The 18,479-nt window shown below is 42.3% G+C and overlaps 1 protein-coding gene across 1 annotated transcript in view; it reads left to right on the forward strand.

The window, feature by feature from the left end:
* The window catches only part of ABCD2 (ATP binding cassette subfamily D member 2), a gene marked incomplete at both ends in the record, with an annotated part of 49,046 nt that extends 30,846 nt beyond the window's left edge, over positions 1 to 18,200 (forward strand). Inside the window, 4 exons of the mRNA XM_082003012.1 lie at positions 6,473 to 6,618; positions 13,885 to 13,969; positions 15,271 to 15,396; positions 17,990 to 18,200. Of these exons, the coding sequence (XP_081859138.1) occupies positions 6,473 to 6,618; positions 13,885 to 13,969; positions 15,271 to 15,396; positions 17,990 to 18,200 (568 nt within the window). The remainder of the gene's footprint in view (positions 1 to 6,472; positions 6,619 to 13,884; positions 13,970 to 15,270; positions 15,397 to 17,989) is intronic.
* Between the last annotated feature and the right edge of the window lie 279 nt (positions 18,201 to 18,479).

The following is an 18,479-nucleotide window of genomic DNA, read 5'->3' on the forward strand; positions in this document are numbered from 1 at the left end:
ATTACAGCACCTAAAAATGAGGATCTTGGCACTAGCAAGGTGATGGAGAGTTGTAAATATAGGTGGATTCCCTAGATAGTCAAGTAGAGATTTAGGGCTTTTGCAATGTTATCCAAAAAACTTGTGCGGTAGGTAAAGGGAGCCACCTAGAGTTAATGCATAGGAATGTCTAAATAATAAATATAAATATAATTATAAATATAAATATATCTCTGAACTCGTACCTCTTAGTGAAGTTTAGGTGCCAAACCGAGAGATAAATGTTAAACACTTTTATGTATAACAAGCCCTCCCCAAGCTCAGGCACCTAAATAAGATTAGAACCCCCTTTAATATTTTTTCACAATGCTACTGAGTGATTAGGATAGTTACTGCATTTTATATTGAAGAACATTGGGAAAAAAAGGAATAACAAATAATGTATGTCACAAGGATTGGTACTAAAGTCTACCTCCTTCCAGTTGAGGACTCTGACTGGTATAGTATATAATTAGGGTCTCTCCAATAACTCTGTCTTCAGACACATGATTCCTCTTAGCCGCAGTTTCCTTGCTTCAGAGGGAAGATTAGAAGGTGCCCTCTTTTTCACTCCTCTTTAGCCTGGATGCTAGCCTAGAAAAGTGGGAATCTGATGCCCTGCAGGCTGAGAAGAACTTAGCCTGAACCCAGTTCTTGGAAAATATTTGCTAACTGTTAGCTTGTCATACAACCGCTCATCTTGCATCGCTAGTAGCTGCAGTGTTTTGTGCTGGACTTAAAACTGTTGCTTTCATATTCCATGAAATGATACTGGACCTTCTGGGGAATTAGACAGAATTTGGGCACAGCTGTAGGTGTGATCTGTGCCCCTGGCTTTCTGGACTGGAGATTCTTCAGTGCAAGCACTGACTCCTTAAGATCTTACAAGTTTCCTAGGAAGATACCTCCATGGCTGGAGCTTGGGCTCCAGTATCATCTTCTTGAATAGAGGTGCCTAGATTTAGAATACATTTTATGTTAGATGTCAAAGCAAGCACTCTGAAGCCATCCCAATCTCCTTTGAAAATCCAAGTGCAATTTATCTGAAAAGGAGGATCCCAGGTGTAATGTACCCCTTTCTCTCTCCTGCCTAGGTGTATTAGAGAGGCATCTTGTCAGCCAGAGACAGAAACTTCAAAGATGGGTCAGTCAAGAGTTTATAGTTGCGTTACACATAATTTTCCCATATAACTTTGCATATCTGTGAGAGTAATAGTGCAATAATAACTGCAAACACACTTGCACAGCAAATGGCAAGTCAGGTCCTGACTGCTTAGTCAGGGACATGCAGATGGTTTCCAGAATCACAAGCCACATGTTTTTAGACTTCATCTTCCATGGATGAAGTGTTAATCACAACCTGTGCCAAGGAAGGTGAGGTGAGCTTCACACTGTACATGGAAGCAGTTTCTTGGGCACTTACATAGGACTAATATCCCGTAACTTTTGATGTTAGCCACTTAATTAAGATGTATTTTTGGTTCCTCTCTTATTCCAGGGTGTTTATAATTAAGACTCTGAGCATTCAGATTGTTTTATAGATTCTCAAAGTGCATATTGATTAGTTGCTATAATTCTTTAAAATAATATTATGGGTGTCAGAACAGGTTACCAGTTCTGTCAGCACAATTTATTTTGCATGGAAGATGAAAACACCGTTGAATATATTCAGGAAGTATTTGTAAACATTTAAAGTGAGTACGGCTCGTCCTGATTTTGGAACAGAAATTTCTTGACATCTAAGCAAGTCATCTTCCTTAATTTGCTACGCAAACGAGTGAAGCCCTTCAAGACATCAGAGAATTACTAGATGTCAGTACTGCCTGGTTACAGTGTGCAGTGTTAATCTACAACCCCTTTGAATTGGCATTATACCTCTCTCTTTATGCCTAACCACTCCAGCATTTAAGTCCTCTGTTTGGAAAGACAAGTAACTGGTATGTACTCCAATATGTTTTGTAGCACCTGCCCCCTTCTCCCTCCCCAAAGCTAACCACAATATAGAGACCATATCATCAGCAACACTCGCCCTTCCTCCCCATATGATTTCTCTCATATTTTGCCAACATTGTATACAGTGTCACATGTCAATAGGGCACTGGGGAATTGTCCATACCACAGGCTTCAGATTGCAGCATGTCTTGATATCATCCTTCTTTAAAGCCTGCATTGCAAGCCATAAGCCTTAGGGGTGATGTCTTGTTACTAGCAGAATGAAGTTACAGCTCTGCAACGTGAAGCGCTAAGTGCACCAAACAGAAATTGGTGATGCAATAAAACCATCAAACTGACTGAAAAAAGATCAGTTTATGAGAACTAAAAGTGTCTCTTCCAATAAATGCCTTGGAATTCCAGAAAACCAGGCAAGAATCAGTAAGTTTTTGTAGCTTTCTGGAGTTTTGATACCAAAGCTTTAAAGAAGGATTACTAATCTTAAATCCTGTGTCTCAAAAACAGCGTAGGAAGGCAAGTCCTGCCTGACCAACCTAGTGGCCTTCTATGATGGAGTGATTACATCAGTGGAAATGTGTCCAGGAAAAGGTCCAGCAGCAAGGACTTGCATCAGTGTTATTTCTACTGTGGCACTCCCTAGGAACACTAGTTGCATACTGGGATTCAGTTGAACTAGAGGCTGTCCAGCCAGAGAGCATAATACTGCTTCCTACATCAAAGAACTTACATTTTCAGAATCACCTCCCTTGAGGTCCCTCTACTCCGCTCTGGTGATGAGACCCCACCTGCAGTCCTGCGTCCAGCTCTGGAGCCCTCAGCACAGGAAAGACATCGACCTGTTGGAGCGGGTCCAGAGGGGGACACAAAAATGATCAGAGGGATCATGGAACACCTCTCCTCTGAGGACAGGCTGAGAGAGTTGGGGTTGTTCAGCCTGGAGAAGGCTCCAGGGAGAACTTATTGCAGCCTTCCAGTACTTCAAGGGGGCTTATAAGAAAGATGGGGACAGACTTTTTAGCAGGGCTTGTAGTGATAAGACAATGGGTAATGGTTTTAAACTAAAAGAGAGTAGATCTAGACTAGAGATAATGAAGAAATTTTTTACGAGGGTGGTGAAACCCTGGCACAGGTTGCCCATCCCTGGCAACATTCAAGATCAGGCTGGACGGGACTCTGAGCAGCCTGATCTAGTTGCAGATGTCCCTGTTCACTGCAGGGGGGTTGGACTAGATGACCTTAAAAAGTCCCTTCCAACCCAAACTATTCTATGATTCTATGATTTTTTTCAGAGAGCAAAGAAGGAAAGAAAACAATTGCAGAGCTATTACCATCAAATACATGATCTCCACACAGCAGAGGAGTTGCTTTCAGAGTCTGTAAGAGTTCTTTCTTTGAGACTGTAACCCAGACACTCTGTCTGAAAGGAAAAAATCTATCAGAGATCAATTAAGTCCAGTTAAACTTGAATATTACTGCAGGACAAAAAGACTGGTTTTATTGTTTGAACTGCTAAAAATTTAATGAAAACAGAATTTTAACAAGGAGCTTACCGGCAAAGGCAAAATTTCACTGTAGCTGTATCCAGTTACCCATACCTCTTACTACTTGATGTCTAGTTACCACGCGCATGTAACCTCAATTACAATAACATCTGATGTTTAACAGGTTTTAGTGTGTTTTGACTTTGTGGCACCCATGGTAGGTAAGGAGGTTATTGTCTTCAAGTTACAGAGAGAGAAATCTCATTTAGTATGAGATTATGAGAGTATGAGTTAGATGAGATCTCATCTAACTTTAGCACTTTAGAAGTTAGTTATCTAAGTTAGTTGTCTGGGCTCTGTCCCACATTGAGGGAGAAGACATCCCCAGGAGGCAATCCATGCACCCCCCCATGCCTCTTTGTTGTCAAGAGTTGGAGCCCCAGACGAGACATCTCATGCCAAACAAGATGAAGTGTCCCCTCAGGGACATGAATGGCTCCCTATAGAATGGAGGAAGCAGAACGTGCTCTCCCACCTCCCGGGACAGACCTGTAACCATAAGCCATTATGCCATCTCTGCTACTTAGTCAGTAATTGTTGGGGTTTGCTATTCCACTGCAGGCTGGGCTTTTCTTTAATTTTTACGAACTAGGTGGGGAGAGGCATGCTTGGTAGTACTGGTGTGTTTAGATGGGAGGCCACAAGGAAAATCCAGTTGTACCAGGAAGCGGTGCTGGTGACTCAATAAACAGCATGGCAAGAAGTGTCCTGGCGTGGTGCTTCTGAGCATTGTCTCCCTGGTTGTGCTGTAGGTTAAATCTCAGAGCTTCTAGTCATTACAGGATCATACTTCACAAGAGTGAAACCAGCCAAATTATATGATAGGTAACTCTGTCCTCCTTGCCCTTACCTGCAGCTTCACCTAAATTACACAGTCTTGTGCACAACCTGATTTCAACTTTTCTGAGCCCTGGTGGAGTTGCTGTCTTCTGTCCCAGAGATGGCAGCAGTCTGGAGCAAGTGAAGTGATTTCTACATATGCAAGAAGTAAAGCCCTTTGGGATTTTAGATGGAGAGCACTATGGAAATGTAATATATCATTACTTCATAAAGTTACATAATTTTTAGGGTTGAGATTTTGCAATATCCCCATTGGTTCACTGCACTTGATGTGAATGTTTGTACAGCAGCCCAGAGCAGCACTCTTCCCACAGTAAGCACAAAGCAGAACAATAAGCAAAGAGGAGCAGCAATGCTTGTATGTGACTTGTGGTTCTGGTTTTGCTTCATCTGGGTGCCTGCCCTCAGCAGGGAGATGACCAAATATTTGTGAGCAGTTCAGATCCCCTGCCCTTCCCACCCTCACCCAAGCTGGTGGTGAAAGTAGTTTAACTATGGACGGGTACAGGCAGTTCACCATGGATGTCTGCAGCACTAAAACCAATGCAACTGATGCCAGCTTGAATGTGATTTTTAGTTCATGTTGCAGCTTTAGTTCTGTAATTCTACACCTGTTGCATCATGAATCCCTTCAAATTACTCTGTGGTGTATTTTAGGGGTTCTCAGAATAACAATAGGTAAATCCACCCCTCTGCAGAGACACATCCAAGGGAAGGGAAGAAAGCTTCTAAGGTATTACACATCTCTGTCAGGGAAAGCCTCAAATGCATGGCTGAGACCTTCCCAGCACGCAGGTCCAGAGCTCTTCAGAGAAGAAAACTGACCCCTCGCCAACGTGCTGTGAAGTTGTTGGAAGCAGTTCTCTGTGGCAAGAGCAAGCTGCCTGGAAAGTCTCCTTGTTGCTGGCCCAATTTTAACTGCTCCGCTCTGTCATCATCCCCTGGCACCACAGCTTTAATAAGACTAGTATTGTTTTGGCAGATGAACCCAGAGAGACTTAGTGTAACTCTTGGCACAGAAAGCAGGACAGAGTCTGGAGCCTGACTGTTCCTTGGCTCTAGCCTTCCCTTCCAAACCCAAAATCTCACAGATCGTTCCTAGGGTGTTTCCAGCTTCCAGGAGGTATCAGCAGTGTCTGTGGGACAGGATGGTTGTTTGTCCTTCGCAAGAATTCCTTAGAACAAGAGCAGCAAAAGAGATGGTCAAATAGATGTGCCTTTGCTATCCTAGCATGAATGGCCTGGTATCTTTTAGAGAGCTGTAAAACTGTTCTTTGAGGTGACTTTCCCTTTGAGAGACTAGGAGGTTTTAGGGGGCCTGAGCTGTACCAGAGGCAGGGCACAGCTCATGACATTGTGGAGACTGTCCATAGCCATTCCAGGGACATGACTACAATTGAGGACTTCGGCTCCAAAGTGGAGACAGCTTGTTTTAGTAAGATGGATGGTATTACCTGGTCTGGGAACATGGTGATTCAGAAGCTGCTTCACATACAGTTCAGCCTTGTGCTTGACAAAGGGAGACTGGTGCTGGGAAGTTTAAGCTGATAACTGCTTTTTTGCAATTCAGAAGTGCTATACTGGCTTCTAGAGCCAGGTAAGCTATGCCCGGTTGCAGTTCTGCAGTCCAGAATAGTAGTGTGCAAAGCGGCTTTCAGTGCTCTCCTGCCTGACTTGGGTGTCTCCTGCTGCACCGTGGAGCTCTTTTCCAGTTTAAGTTGCAACGTTTTTGTTACAACTTGCTTTTAACATGTGAATGTTTAATTCAATATCTAAATCTCTAAGTGTACCAAACCTTGAATACAGCACAGAGTTTCCCTGATTCCAGGTGAAAGCATTCAGAATGGGCTATGAAATGGATGTTTATTCTGACTGATACGTCATTTTGTTTTTGTGCTACTACTACCCCTGTTGCTACCCAGGGGTAATCAGCTGTTGCAGAAACAATACATTGTCCCTAGGGTAAGTTTAGAAAAACATTCACCCACAATGCACCCACAGATAAATCCAGTTTTACCAACATGGTGTTTAAATCATTTTACTCTGCCAGTAGAGCATCAGCAAGATGTGCTCGCTTGGAGCCAACTCCAGATTACTGGTTTCTCTGTATTGTCTCGCAGGCCCTACATGTCCATTGGAACACTACGTGATCAAGTCATCTATCCAGACTCAGTGGATGACATGCACGAGAAAGGCTACCAAGATCAAGATCTGGAGTGTATCCTGCATATGGTTCATCTGTACCACATAGTTCAAAGAGAAGGAGGTAAATTGAAAAGCTTTGCAAAATCTGTTCCTTGCATGTGTGTCTTAGTGTGACTGACCTTTACTTACTGAACTGGCAAAACTGGATCCAGATCTTTTGTGGTTGTGGGAGCTGCACAGCCACATGGTTGTTGCTCCTGATACTAACACAGGGAGAAGAGCTAAGAGCTCCTCTCCTCTCCAGTAAATCCATGACCAAGCTGAATATCCTCATTCTTTTGTAATGACCAGTCTTTTCATGGTATTGTGAGATCACTGACCTTTCTTCATTTTCTTAGAAAATGTAACCTGTCTTAAAACCTTGTAATGTCACCAACTACATCAACTGGAAGGTATGTGAATGAAAAGAGAGTCAGGTCTGCTTTCACCTCCCTGGTTTGTGGGATCAGCAGGACTACTTGCCATGAGAGAGGGAGTGTCTGATACCACACCACCAGGGTGAACAAGATAAGAATAACCAAATGACACTGGCTGGCAATGGAGTGTTGCCGTCTACTGCTTGCTGTTTAAGTTGCCATGGGTTCACAGTGTTGTTTGTCCTAAGAGTAGGGGACAGTGTAAATACACTGGAACAGTAAATGTCAAGCTGCTAAAGGCTTCTCTTGTGTCTGAGGAACTGGAGCATTTCATAGCTCTTTTTTTCCCCAAGAATAGCCATAATTTTCATCCTTTTGTTCCCAGCAGCCACTAATATCTAGTTTGAATTTCTTCCCCATCATTATGCTTTTAAAACAGACATAGGACCAAATTGGTAACATGTAGAGGGAAGAAGAAGGATTTTCAAATACCTCTAAGAAGCTGACGTCAGGAGTGCTGGATGTACCCTGCCTCTCTCTGCCAGCTGTCAATATTCCTTTTTGAGAGGGTACTTTGGGTGCACTGGCTTGTAATGTGTGTGCTTGGTGTCTCAGGTTCATTCTGACAATATAGAGTAGTGCTTCAGCCACTGGGAATCCCAAGGCAACATCTAAATTCCCATTCCTGGATGGCAGCCTGTTGCTCTGTTCAAAAGGCAGAAGGTGAATTTTATTTTTGAAGTATGCATGGACACTCACCTGGTGTCTTTTCTGCACATTTTAGAGTAGGGAGTAGTAATCATTTACAGTAGCAGCTTTATACCTACAGATACTTCTCCACCTCACAGTCCTGTTGATAGACCCTTATCTTTCCATGGGTTAATGTTTCTTCGTTAAGAATGTAATAATGACTGTTGGCCCTCAAGTTAGAATAGAAAATAAGAATCTGCCATCATTCTGATTCATATTGTTATTCAGATCTGATACCATGACACAAAGATTGAGAAAGTGGGCAGAGAGCTAAACTCAGTGACCAGAATAATTGCAGAGAAGGCCTCTACTCCCTACACTGACATTATAACTACTCCTGTTAGTATTCCTGAGTCACTCACTTCACTAAGTGAAGTGCCCAGATTGCTGAAGAACAAGCAGATGTGTTGGAATGGGGAGCTGGAAAAGGAGGAGCAGTTAAATTGTCAGTGGCAAGAAGCCACTGTGGAGTGTGCATTCATAGCCTGCTAGTACTTGTAGATGTACTGAACAACACATGACCCTCAGCAGCCAAAACCATATCCCCATCAGTCTCTGAATTCACATCGTTGTGGTTTATAACCCTGCAGCTGGAGCATGTAACTGATGATGGGGCAGTTACTGTGCTCCACGTGAGAGATGCCATTGGCTGGGGTCAGTGTTCTCTATTGCCAAACTGAAAACCCAGGTTTGGATCAGTCTCACTCTACTTTCTATGCCAAAGAAAGTGTTCATTGCTGACCCCATTCTTGCTCTTCTGCCTGTCTGACTGCACATGCGAGACACACACAATCTATGAAAAAGCCTAGAGGACACTGTTAATGTTCACTGCTGCTCTATTGAAACTCCATTCAGGGCACACTGTGCAAAAGTCTGCACAAACAAATGTTTAAAAAAAAAGTGTCTTAGCTACTTGGCAATCTAAAATGACAGAAGTGGACAAAGCCGGAAAATGGGGGGAGAGATTACCACATACCAGGAAAATTTTAGGACCATAATACACTTACATGTTCCGTTTTCTCCTTGGGCATTTGCAGGAGACAAGTGCCAAGGTAGGAGCAGAGAGGAAATCTGTGACATATGATTTGACACATTACATGGATTTCGTATGCTTGCCTATTCTTGAAATATTCTGGTTTTTTGAACCAGCAAGTCAGAGAAATACTTGTTGAAAATGAATAATTGAAATTTTTGTTTATCCATAGCTGTTTTTTTTAATTCTGATTTTTATTTTATTCTTTTACTTAAAATCAGATTTTTAACATAAAATTATTACTATTAAAAATTGAACTTTTTTCTTTGTGAAATAATGAAAAATCCCATATAAAGCTTGTAGAACAAGGGATTTGCCCCAAACTGTCTTTTTTCTTTTTGCAAACTGCTTTGGTGGTTGAAAAACACTGGCATTTTCCAATAGAAAATAGTTTTGCTGAAAAATTCCCAGCAAATTTCTATTTATCTATTATATGCAGTTTTTGAAAAGGTATTACATCTGAAAAAAAAATCAATGAAACCATTTTTAGTTACTCATTCTTGTGGATATATGGGATACGTCCATGCTACTTTGAACCATTTCCATAAACTGTTCCAGGAATGGAGCTAATTACCTTTCAGTCATGAAGTTATAGAAATCTAATATCATTCTTCAATATTTTTTCCTGTAGATCCTCCTCTCCTTCAGAGCCTTACCTCTGCCTCTTCCCCTTTCACCCAACCCCTGAGTATTAAGCCTCTACCAGCCAGCAGGCTCCTTAGGGCATGACCCTGTTGTGCTTTAATTGACCACGAATGTCTTGCATGTATAATATGATGCTTTGCAGTTTTGTGTTCTGCTCCCTGTGGGCAGTTATGAAAAAGCCAGATGGAGCCAGAAGTGCGCAACTCTGACTCAATTCATTTGTCCTGGTGTAACGTTATTGTCTCTAGCTGAATTACTTCCACGTTGCATCAGTACAAGGGTCACCAGATTCCAAGTGTAAAATGCCAACAAGAGCCTGATGTTCTTGTTGCTGCCAATGACAGAAACGCCTCTCTTTTTCTAGCAATACAGTTTGACCCAGTTAGAAGTAAATAAAATGGTTACAAGAATAAGTAGCCCAGTTTGGCACGTAGCTTCTGTGTTACCCTCTTGAAACTTTTTTCAGTCAACGGAATACATCAAAACCACCAAAATAACAAACCCCCTCCCCACCACCACCATTCCAGATGTCCCTGAGCCCACGCCCTAGAAGAACCCAGTGCAGCTGCTGTTGACAGTAGCCCCCCTTGCTGCTAGGGGCAGAATTTCCTTCCCACTTTCCTTTCCCACTTCCCACACCGACGTTTTTCTCACCTGCTGGATATTAGAGGAATGCCATTTTGTTATTTGCCTTTGTATTATCAATAAGGTGCCCCCATCAACACCTGCAAAGTTGCTAGCTCCACCAGAACAATAATTTCATACAAAATGAGAGTAGCAAAGAAGGTTGTGTCCAGCATGGATGGTGAAAAGGCATGTCCAGAAATCGTGGGTGATATCATGGAGATGTGCAGTAGATACACATAAAGTAGTTCCTTTTTGACTTGCTTTGAAAATCTGTGTATATTTAGCAGGTGTCAGTCATGATGCAGCCTTAGGCTGCTGATAGACTGTCACATGAGAGGAGACGTAAGTACGTGTAGCAGCATGGTGAACGCATGACTGGGCCTGTCAGGTTGGGGCTGATGACACTACTGAACAAGTTCAACCTGTTTATGGTTTCTGAGCACCCCAGATTATAATTATTCCTCATTATTTTGCACATTTGTCGTATCTTTGGCTCTTGTCCAGGGAACCTTTGTGCTAGGCCATATATAAACACATAGACAAGCACATTTCCTCTCTCCGAGGTTTTTTCATCTGAACATTTTAGCCCTGGATTTGCTTTTGTTACTGGTACCAGCAGGGGCTCTGGAGCGTTCTGCCGGCTTTTCCAGTGGCTCCGAAATCCAGAGACACAAATCCCTGCAGTGTCATGCTGAGCTGGGGCTCAGGCAATTGATGGTCTCTTTGTTCCTTCTCAGCTAAGGATTGCCCTTGCATATTCATCCTGCACAGCACCCGGGCTCTCTTCCATTTTGACAACTGCCTGGGGACATACGCTGTGCAAGAGGCCTCCATGTTCAAAAACTCACCAGGGGTGGACTCTCTGGCTCTAGTTAGCTGCTGTAGCCTTTCTTCTGTCATGAAGCTGTTACGCTCCAGTCCACATCTGATGAAGTGCACCAGAACGTAGATCTGGAAAAGGAACTTTTAAGTGTATCTTTTTATGGCAGCTGAATGCTCTGTCTTGCATGTAAGTGTGAGGATTCACAAGGATGAAGGATACACAGCGCTACAGACCTCAGATGTAACAGGTTTTTTGTTATCAAATTTAGCTTGCTTTTTCCTTCAGAAAATGGAGGTAAAAGGAATTATAAAAGAAGCCATGCAAGAAAATTAAATGCTGCTGTCATGAGGCTATCACTCGTTTCTGCTGTTGGTCTGTATGTACTTCTACTGTATGTACTTCTACTGCTGTTACTCTGCCCCAGCACATTACGCTTGATCTTTGTCTTACTACTTGCAAAAGGTATTTCTGTGACATCCAGTGTTCCTCACAGCTACACCATACCATGTGCAATCAAAGGCTACGTCTAACAAGAAGTTGGGCAAGGAATTTGGACTCTGAAGGCCAGGATTATGTTTGTACCTGCTGAGAGCTTTGTGCTGTGTTCATGAACAAGCCATTTCATTTCTTGCGTTCATGGACAAGCCATTTAATTTCTTCATTTGTAAAGTGGATATAGCTATGGGTGATGTAAGCCACTGACTTGGCTGGTATTTCCAGAAGGCTAATGACCTTCACTGACCTGTGTCATGTCAGCAGGAAGAAAAGAGAAACAAGTAGGTGCATTATTGTTAATGCACAGTAGGGAGTCAGTTTATTGTGAGTTACAATGCCTGAGTGTTCAGAGGAAATTGTTCAGACATTAGAAAATAATTTTTAAAAGGGATGATATTAAAATGGATCCTTCCTTATCTGTTGTTTGAGGCATTCCAGGTGGCAAATAGGAAAGTTCAGGGACAGAGCTAGGCAGGAAGGGACAAGACACACTTCTAATATTCAGTTAGAATGTAAGTTGAAGTGACCACGGAGGTGACCATCATATCCTGGTAAACAGAGGCTAATTCTTACACCTTTAATAGTAGAATGATTTTGCTGACAAGATGATGCTTCTTCTTGAACTTCATTTCCTTTTTGTCTTTTAGTAAGTCTTTATAAACCAGCTGATCTGGAAGAAACTGTACGAACGCCAGGCACTGCTTCCCCAGGCACATGTGCACGCGTGCACACCCACCCACACGCTAGCTCAGATCCAGATCCCTGGATCTTGTCTATATTCTCAGCTTAAAAATAACAGAATATAAGCAGCAGCCCGAACGTTGTCTTCAGAAGCACGGTTGTTTCTATGGCTTTCATAAAGAGCCATTGCCATTCCTTGCCCCTAGAGCCCTTTGCCAAAAAGGAGCGCTCCAGGTGTTCTACAGCCTTTTTTGGAAGCTGAAGGTGAACAGCATTCCAGCTCTCTGTGTGGTCCCAGCACGGGGACTGCTCAGCACCAGCAGCCTCTGTGTATCTGTTCCCTTTGCCAGAGTTAACCCAAATGGTGATTCAGTTAATCATTACACAATTCCGTCTTTGCTAGGAGCCCACTGGTAGAAAGCACTGTATGTGCCCCTGGGGGGGTGCCCACTGGGATCCTTAAACAAGAATGGAAGGAAACTAAGGAAGAACAATAGGATCACTAAAGGTGATGTATTTCTGGTGTGTGCATGCCTGGTTTCTAGATCTAATTATATACACATATATTAAAAAATCATTAATATTTTACAATTTACATAGAGAAAATTCTTGGAATTCAGTCTCTAGCATTATCAGTTCCTGTTTTCAGCCACACAGCCTCTCACCAGATGCATCACTGAGGTTTTGTTCAGACCTACCAAGCCCCAGTGTAGCACCAAGCATGGGCAGAGCACTCCCTACCCTCCTGCACCTTCACAAGCCCCACTTGTCTCACCTTTGTTCAGGTATCAGAAATGACACAGCCCACCCTCCTTGCTTGACCTGTTTATAGTCTTTTCTGGCAAATGTTTATTTTCAGTTGGGCAGTGGCAGAAAAGGGTTTTTGGTTGTGTTGTTAATTTTTTAGTTACACTGCTTTCGAGCTGATTTGGAAAAATGTTCTCCTCCTCTCTCAGCCCCACCCCAGCTGCTTGTCACATGAATAGATGATCTATTGAGAGAAATGTCTTATCAGATTTCTCTTCATCCACACTCTTCCTTTTCAAAACTCATCTATTTTGCTGCTCTATCCATCTGGATTGTTTGATTGAAAACTTATTTTCAGTAGGATCATTTGGTATTTGAAGTTTTTCATTAGTGGGAATGAATCATGTGAGAGTACTCATAGAAACACCACTCCGCTGTAAGATCACAGATAAAATGCACCATGCTCCCATTGCATGTATCTGAAAGTGATAAAGAAAAAAATCAGTTAGAGGCCATGCAGAGTATTAAATAAGGATACCCAGTGTTGTAACCGTTGTGTGTCATTTCTAAATACAAGGTAGTGGGAAGTTTGTATAGAAAATCCTCCTGACTGTATGCAGTTTTCTATGTTAGCTGCTTGTCTGCGCTCACAGAATGCATCCCTGTGTCTGCACCTGTGGTTCTGTTGAGTTTGCTGACAGTTATTCTTTGTCTACAATAGTGACTGGAGTCCAGCATTGCTCTTCATGTTTTTTACACTTTATTTCTTTGTATTTGTTTTTAAATTTCCTCTCACAGCTTTCAAGAAGAAATAGCAAATTGTTTTATAGAACAAACATGAGAGAATAAAATAATTAGTTATACACAGGTAAAAGATGTTTTTTCAAAGGGATAGTAAGTAAAGTTTTTTGACAATACCTACATGACCAAGAAAGTTAAATACCACTTTCAAAATTGACATGATATTTGGCACATTGTTCCAGTTGAGTGCCAGTGGAAAGGCATTGAGGTATCTCAGATGATGTGATCCAGAACCCTGAGCTGTCTCTTCTGCAATGGAAGTGCTCTTTATGATTTTGGTTGCAAATTGCAGAGATGTTGCAAGTGCAGCTGCATTTCCTTCATAAACCAACATTGTCCTGACACATTTTGTTTGCATTTTTTTAAAAGGCTGGGATGCCATCATGGATTGGAAAGACGTCTTATCAGGAGGAGAAAAACAAAGGATGGGCATGGCTCGGATGTTTTACCACAAGTAAGCATTTTGATTTGTTCTTTAAGTAGCGTCTGAAAATGAGGAAGAGTTTTGCAGGTTTGCTGTAATAGATTGAGCAGTAGTAGACTATAATGTCCATGCAATATGCAGTACTGCTACATGGTTGCATAGGACCACAGACCTTGTCATTTATTCGTACAAGCTCTGCTTTTAATTTGAGCAATGCTTCTTACTTCAGCTTTGCTTTTGGCAACACTGCATTATGTTTCAAAGAATCACAGAATCATTAAGGTTGGAAAAGACCTTTAAGATCATCAAGTCCAACCATCAACCCAACACCACCATGCCCACTAAACCATGTCTCGAAATGCCACGTCTACATGTTTTTTGAACACTTTCAGTGATGGTGACTCCATCACCTCCCTGGGCAGCCTGTGCCAATGTTTTACCACTCTCTCAGTAAAGAAATTTTTCCTAATATCCAATCTAAACCTCCCCTGGCACAACTTGAGGCCATTTCCTCTCATCCTATCGCTAGTTACTTGGGAGAAGAGAACAACACCCACCTCACCACAACCCCCTTTCAGGTAGTTATAGTGAGCGACAAGGTCTCCTCTCAGCCTCCTCTTCTCCAGAATAAACAACCCCAGTTCCCTCAGCCACTCCTCGTAAGAATTGTGCTCCAGACCCCTTACCAGCTTTGCTGCCCTTCTCTGGACACGCTCCAGCACTTCAGCGTCCTTCTTGTAGTGAGGAGCCCAAAACTGAACACAGTATTCAAGGTGCGGCCCCACCAGTGCCGAGTACAGGGGCACAATCACTTCCCTATGTTTTCTTTTTCCATCTTTTTCCCATCTTTTCCAGTTGTTCCTTTCTTTAACATCTCAGGCACAAACATCTTCCCTGCATCTGTCTTACAAATATTGCAGAAGTCTGACGGACTGTTCCAGAGGCTGTGGGAATTTGAAAGCCAAGCTCTAAAACTTCGGTTTTGAAGACTGCAAGCATGCAAAGGCAGCCCAGTCCATACATAGCAGTGGTTAGAAAGTTCCTGAGTTGGCTGTAGCTACTGCATGACTTGATGACAGAATAGGTCAAACTAGAATGCAGAAGTTTGATTGCTGTGTACTCAGACGGACCAGGAAATAAAACCCATTTTTCCTCTGCACCTGAATAATGCATGGAAACTTTATGTAGTTGCTAGCTAGCATCCAGCTGTAGATGAAAGACAGCTGTCTGGCAAAAGTAGCTCTCTCCTTTCTGTTGTTCTTTCAATTGAACATCATACATGGGAATACTGTCTAAAACATAGAAGAGTAATCTTTATCTGTTTTTGAAAGGCCGAAATATGCATTGCTGGACGAATGCACAAGTGCTGTAAGCATTGATGTTGAAGGAACGATATTCCAAGCTGCAAAAGCTGCTGGGATATCCCTGCTTTCCATAACACACAGACCTTCTCTTTGGTAAGTATGTTCAGAGATTTATCATGGTCCTTGCTTTTAGCTTTCTGACAGGCAGTGGATTGGCCTTTATTCTTCGTACTAGGGCAGTTGTTTAAACAATATCTACTGCACTTTCTAAGATAACTTGTCTACAATAATAGTGATGTAAATGCATTTAGCATTGATTTTTTTCACGCTTTGACATGTATTTATTCTTCCCTCTTATTTTTTTAGATGTGTTTCAGTTATTAATTATTAATAGCAACATGCAGCTATCTAAGAGGCAATTAATTAGTCCACACACCAGAGCCACGACAGATATCACCAGATTATTCTGTAAAGGTGGCAACATACATGAGCTGTCCTGGGGAAGTTTACCAGTGCAGGGAGAAGATGGGAAACATGGCACATGGTTAAACTGTTCTTTATTCTTCCATAGGAATAATACATCTGGTGTTTTAACTTCAGTTGTGTCCTCTATCTGCAGGCGTTGTGAGCTTTCAAAATTTGGTTGTCTACTAAAAAAAGAAATACTGAAATTCTGAGAAATACTATTCTAGTGAGGGAGTACTAAATATGGAAGAGTCCCTTAAAGGAAATAAATGTAGTTACTGAATACATAAAACAACCAAATACTTTACAGGGCAAGAGGAGATCAAGAAGGTGTAAGCTAACATTAGCAGAGGCTATTTGTTCTGAAGTCCTTGGTCTCTACTGTCAGATTGTTTGCTTTTTTTAAACTGATGACAAAAAAATCCATTACTACTCTGTTGCCTTAAAGGAAAGAAATTGTATCAGTGTCTGCTTCTCTGAAAAAGAACGGTTTCCCCAGCATTTCTCCTTCCTCTCTGTAGACAGTGACAGTGGAAATGGCTTTTGTTGGATCAGGACCCCAAATGTTAAGAAAAAATGGGTATTCTGACAGGAAAAAAAAAAGTCACATAGACATTTGTTTTTAAAATAATTTAAATTACACTTAAAAAGAAAAGTAGTATTTACATTTTTTAATGTTTGGCATTATTTTAAAGCCACTGCTCAAGAAAACAGGTATTTCAGAGCCTCTCACCTATAAATAATGATGATGCAGAGGGAAAGTTATGCAAAAGAGCTTGTGAGAAAGATCTTTTAAGTTCAGTTTCCTAGTACTGGTGCTATTCAGGAAGGTTTGGGATTGTTCTTGTAACCTCCACAGTATTACTGAAATTTTCAGAAATCTGGTGATTTGTGAGGTTCTGGAGAAGTAAAAAGAAGTGCTGAGTATTTAGAAATAAGCATGAGATGCCTTCAGCTGAGGTATGTTTCCACAGAGACTGCACTGCATAGAGAAAAAACAGGTTCACATGCTGTTTTCTCCTCCTCAAGATTATACCAGGAAATACTTGCTCTTTTAATCCAAATATTGGCTACTTTCCTAGACTACAAACATTGGACATCTCAATCAGCTATCTTAGCTTCCTGATTTTGGGGGGTTTTTGGTGTGGGGGGGAAAGAGAGGGATAGGTTAAGGATTCGGTGTCACAAAGAATAATATGCAAGAAGTGGTGAATATAAGCCTGGAGTTGAATCTCTTTTGAGTCCCATGTCATAAGCTATTGAGTTTATTGAACTGTCACATTCCCTGGATGGGATTTATAATCACTGTTTTATGATGTGTCTCATCTTCTGTAATTTATAGTGATAAATTATACAGTCATAGCAGCAGCTCTTGAGGGAACTCTCTGCTCTTCCTCTTGCACCTCTTGATAAATGTCTTGTCAGGTCTTGACAAACTCCACATGTACACCTTTGAATATTTTCGGTGCACACACCCTGATACTCATGGAAAGATCTGTGACTCCTACACAGACTTTTTTATTTTGGCCCTTTGCAAACTGAACCATGTTTTAGGACTGGAGGTTTCTTTAGCCAACCTTATAAGATGCAGGGGAACAAACTGAGGTGTAATTTGAACAAGCTAGAGTTTTATCAGTAGCATCAGGTGCACCGTGCCTGCCTGAATGTATTTTCTGCTAAGAGGTAAAATGTCTCCCAGAAAGCGAGGTAAATAAACTGGGACTAGCATTCCTGGAGCAGAGGGAGCCTTGACTGCTTCTGCTGTTCACGCTCCTGGAGCAAAAGGAGTCTGTTGGAATCGCAGTGAAGGCAACTGTAGCCACAGACAATGTTTCTGGGAGGGAGGCAGGAGGAGGGAGGCCACCACCTTGGCCAGGGACAGCAGACGGTGAGGGGACCCTCCGCAGGCCTGCTGCCTGCTCCTGCCAGCATCACCGCAGGTGCGGGCCTCGACGAGCCCGGCCGTGCGGGCTGCTGGAGGCGATGACCGCCCCAGCTGGGGAGCCCACGCCGGTGCTGGTAGCTTACGGCTGGCACCTCGCTGCTGGATTTCACTAGATGGCCTAGGGAGGTCCTGGTGACAGGCTTTGAAATGCCCAAACCCCGCATGAAAGAGTGTCCTGGGATTGAGTCACTGAAAAAGACCAGTCTTACCCAGTGATCCAGAACTCTCAACTTCCTGAGAGGCACCGTTGAAAAGAGACACGGACGTCCAACTCTGCGTGCAAAAGTGAACCATCTGTTCCCTGAGCCATTACTGATGTCTTGATTTCTACTGCAGGAAGTACCACACTCACCTGCTGCAGTTTGACGGACAAGGCGGCTGGCGTTTCGAGCAGCTGGACACGGCTATCCGTTTATCACTGAGTGAGGAAAAACAGAGACTGGAATCCCAACTTGCAGGAATTCCTAAAATGCAGCAGAGACTGAACGAACTGTGTAAAATCTTGGGAGAAGACTCAGTGCTTAAAACAATGGACAAAGAGGAATAAATAATTTATGGTTTATGTTTTTTAAAGTATTTTTTTAGTTAAAAGCATTACAAGTTCAGCCATTATCCTTTGCATGCATTGTGATAGAGGCTTAGAGCATAGAGAAACACAGCCAGCAGAAAATAATGCTCTCAATGCTATGTAAGACTTCAGCGTTTTAGTATTAAGGAAGAAAGTGGTTGATCTGTGAAAAGAAAATAAGCAAGTGCACAGAGTGTAAGATTAGTCACTGCAGCTTATGTTAATTCCTAGTGAAAGCCCGATTCACTGCAAAAAACT

Source organism: Phaethon aethereus (assembly GCF_964289735.1).
Source record: "Phaethon aethereus genome assembly, chromosome: 1".
Classification (NCBI taxonomy): domain Eukaryota; kingdom Metazoa; phylum Chordata; class Aves; order Phaethontiformes; family Phaethontidae; genus Phaethon; species Phaethon aethereus.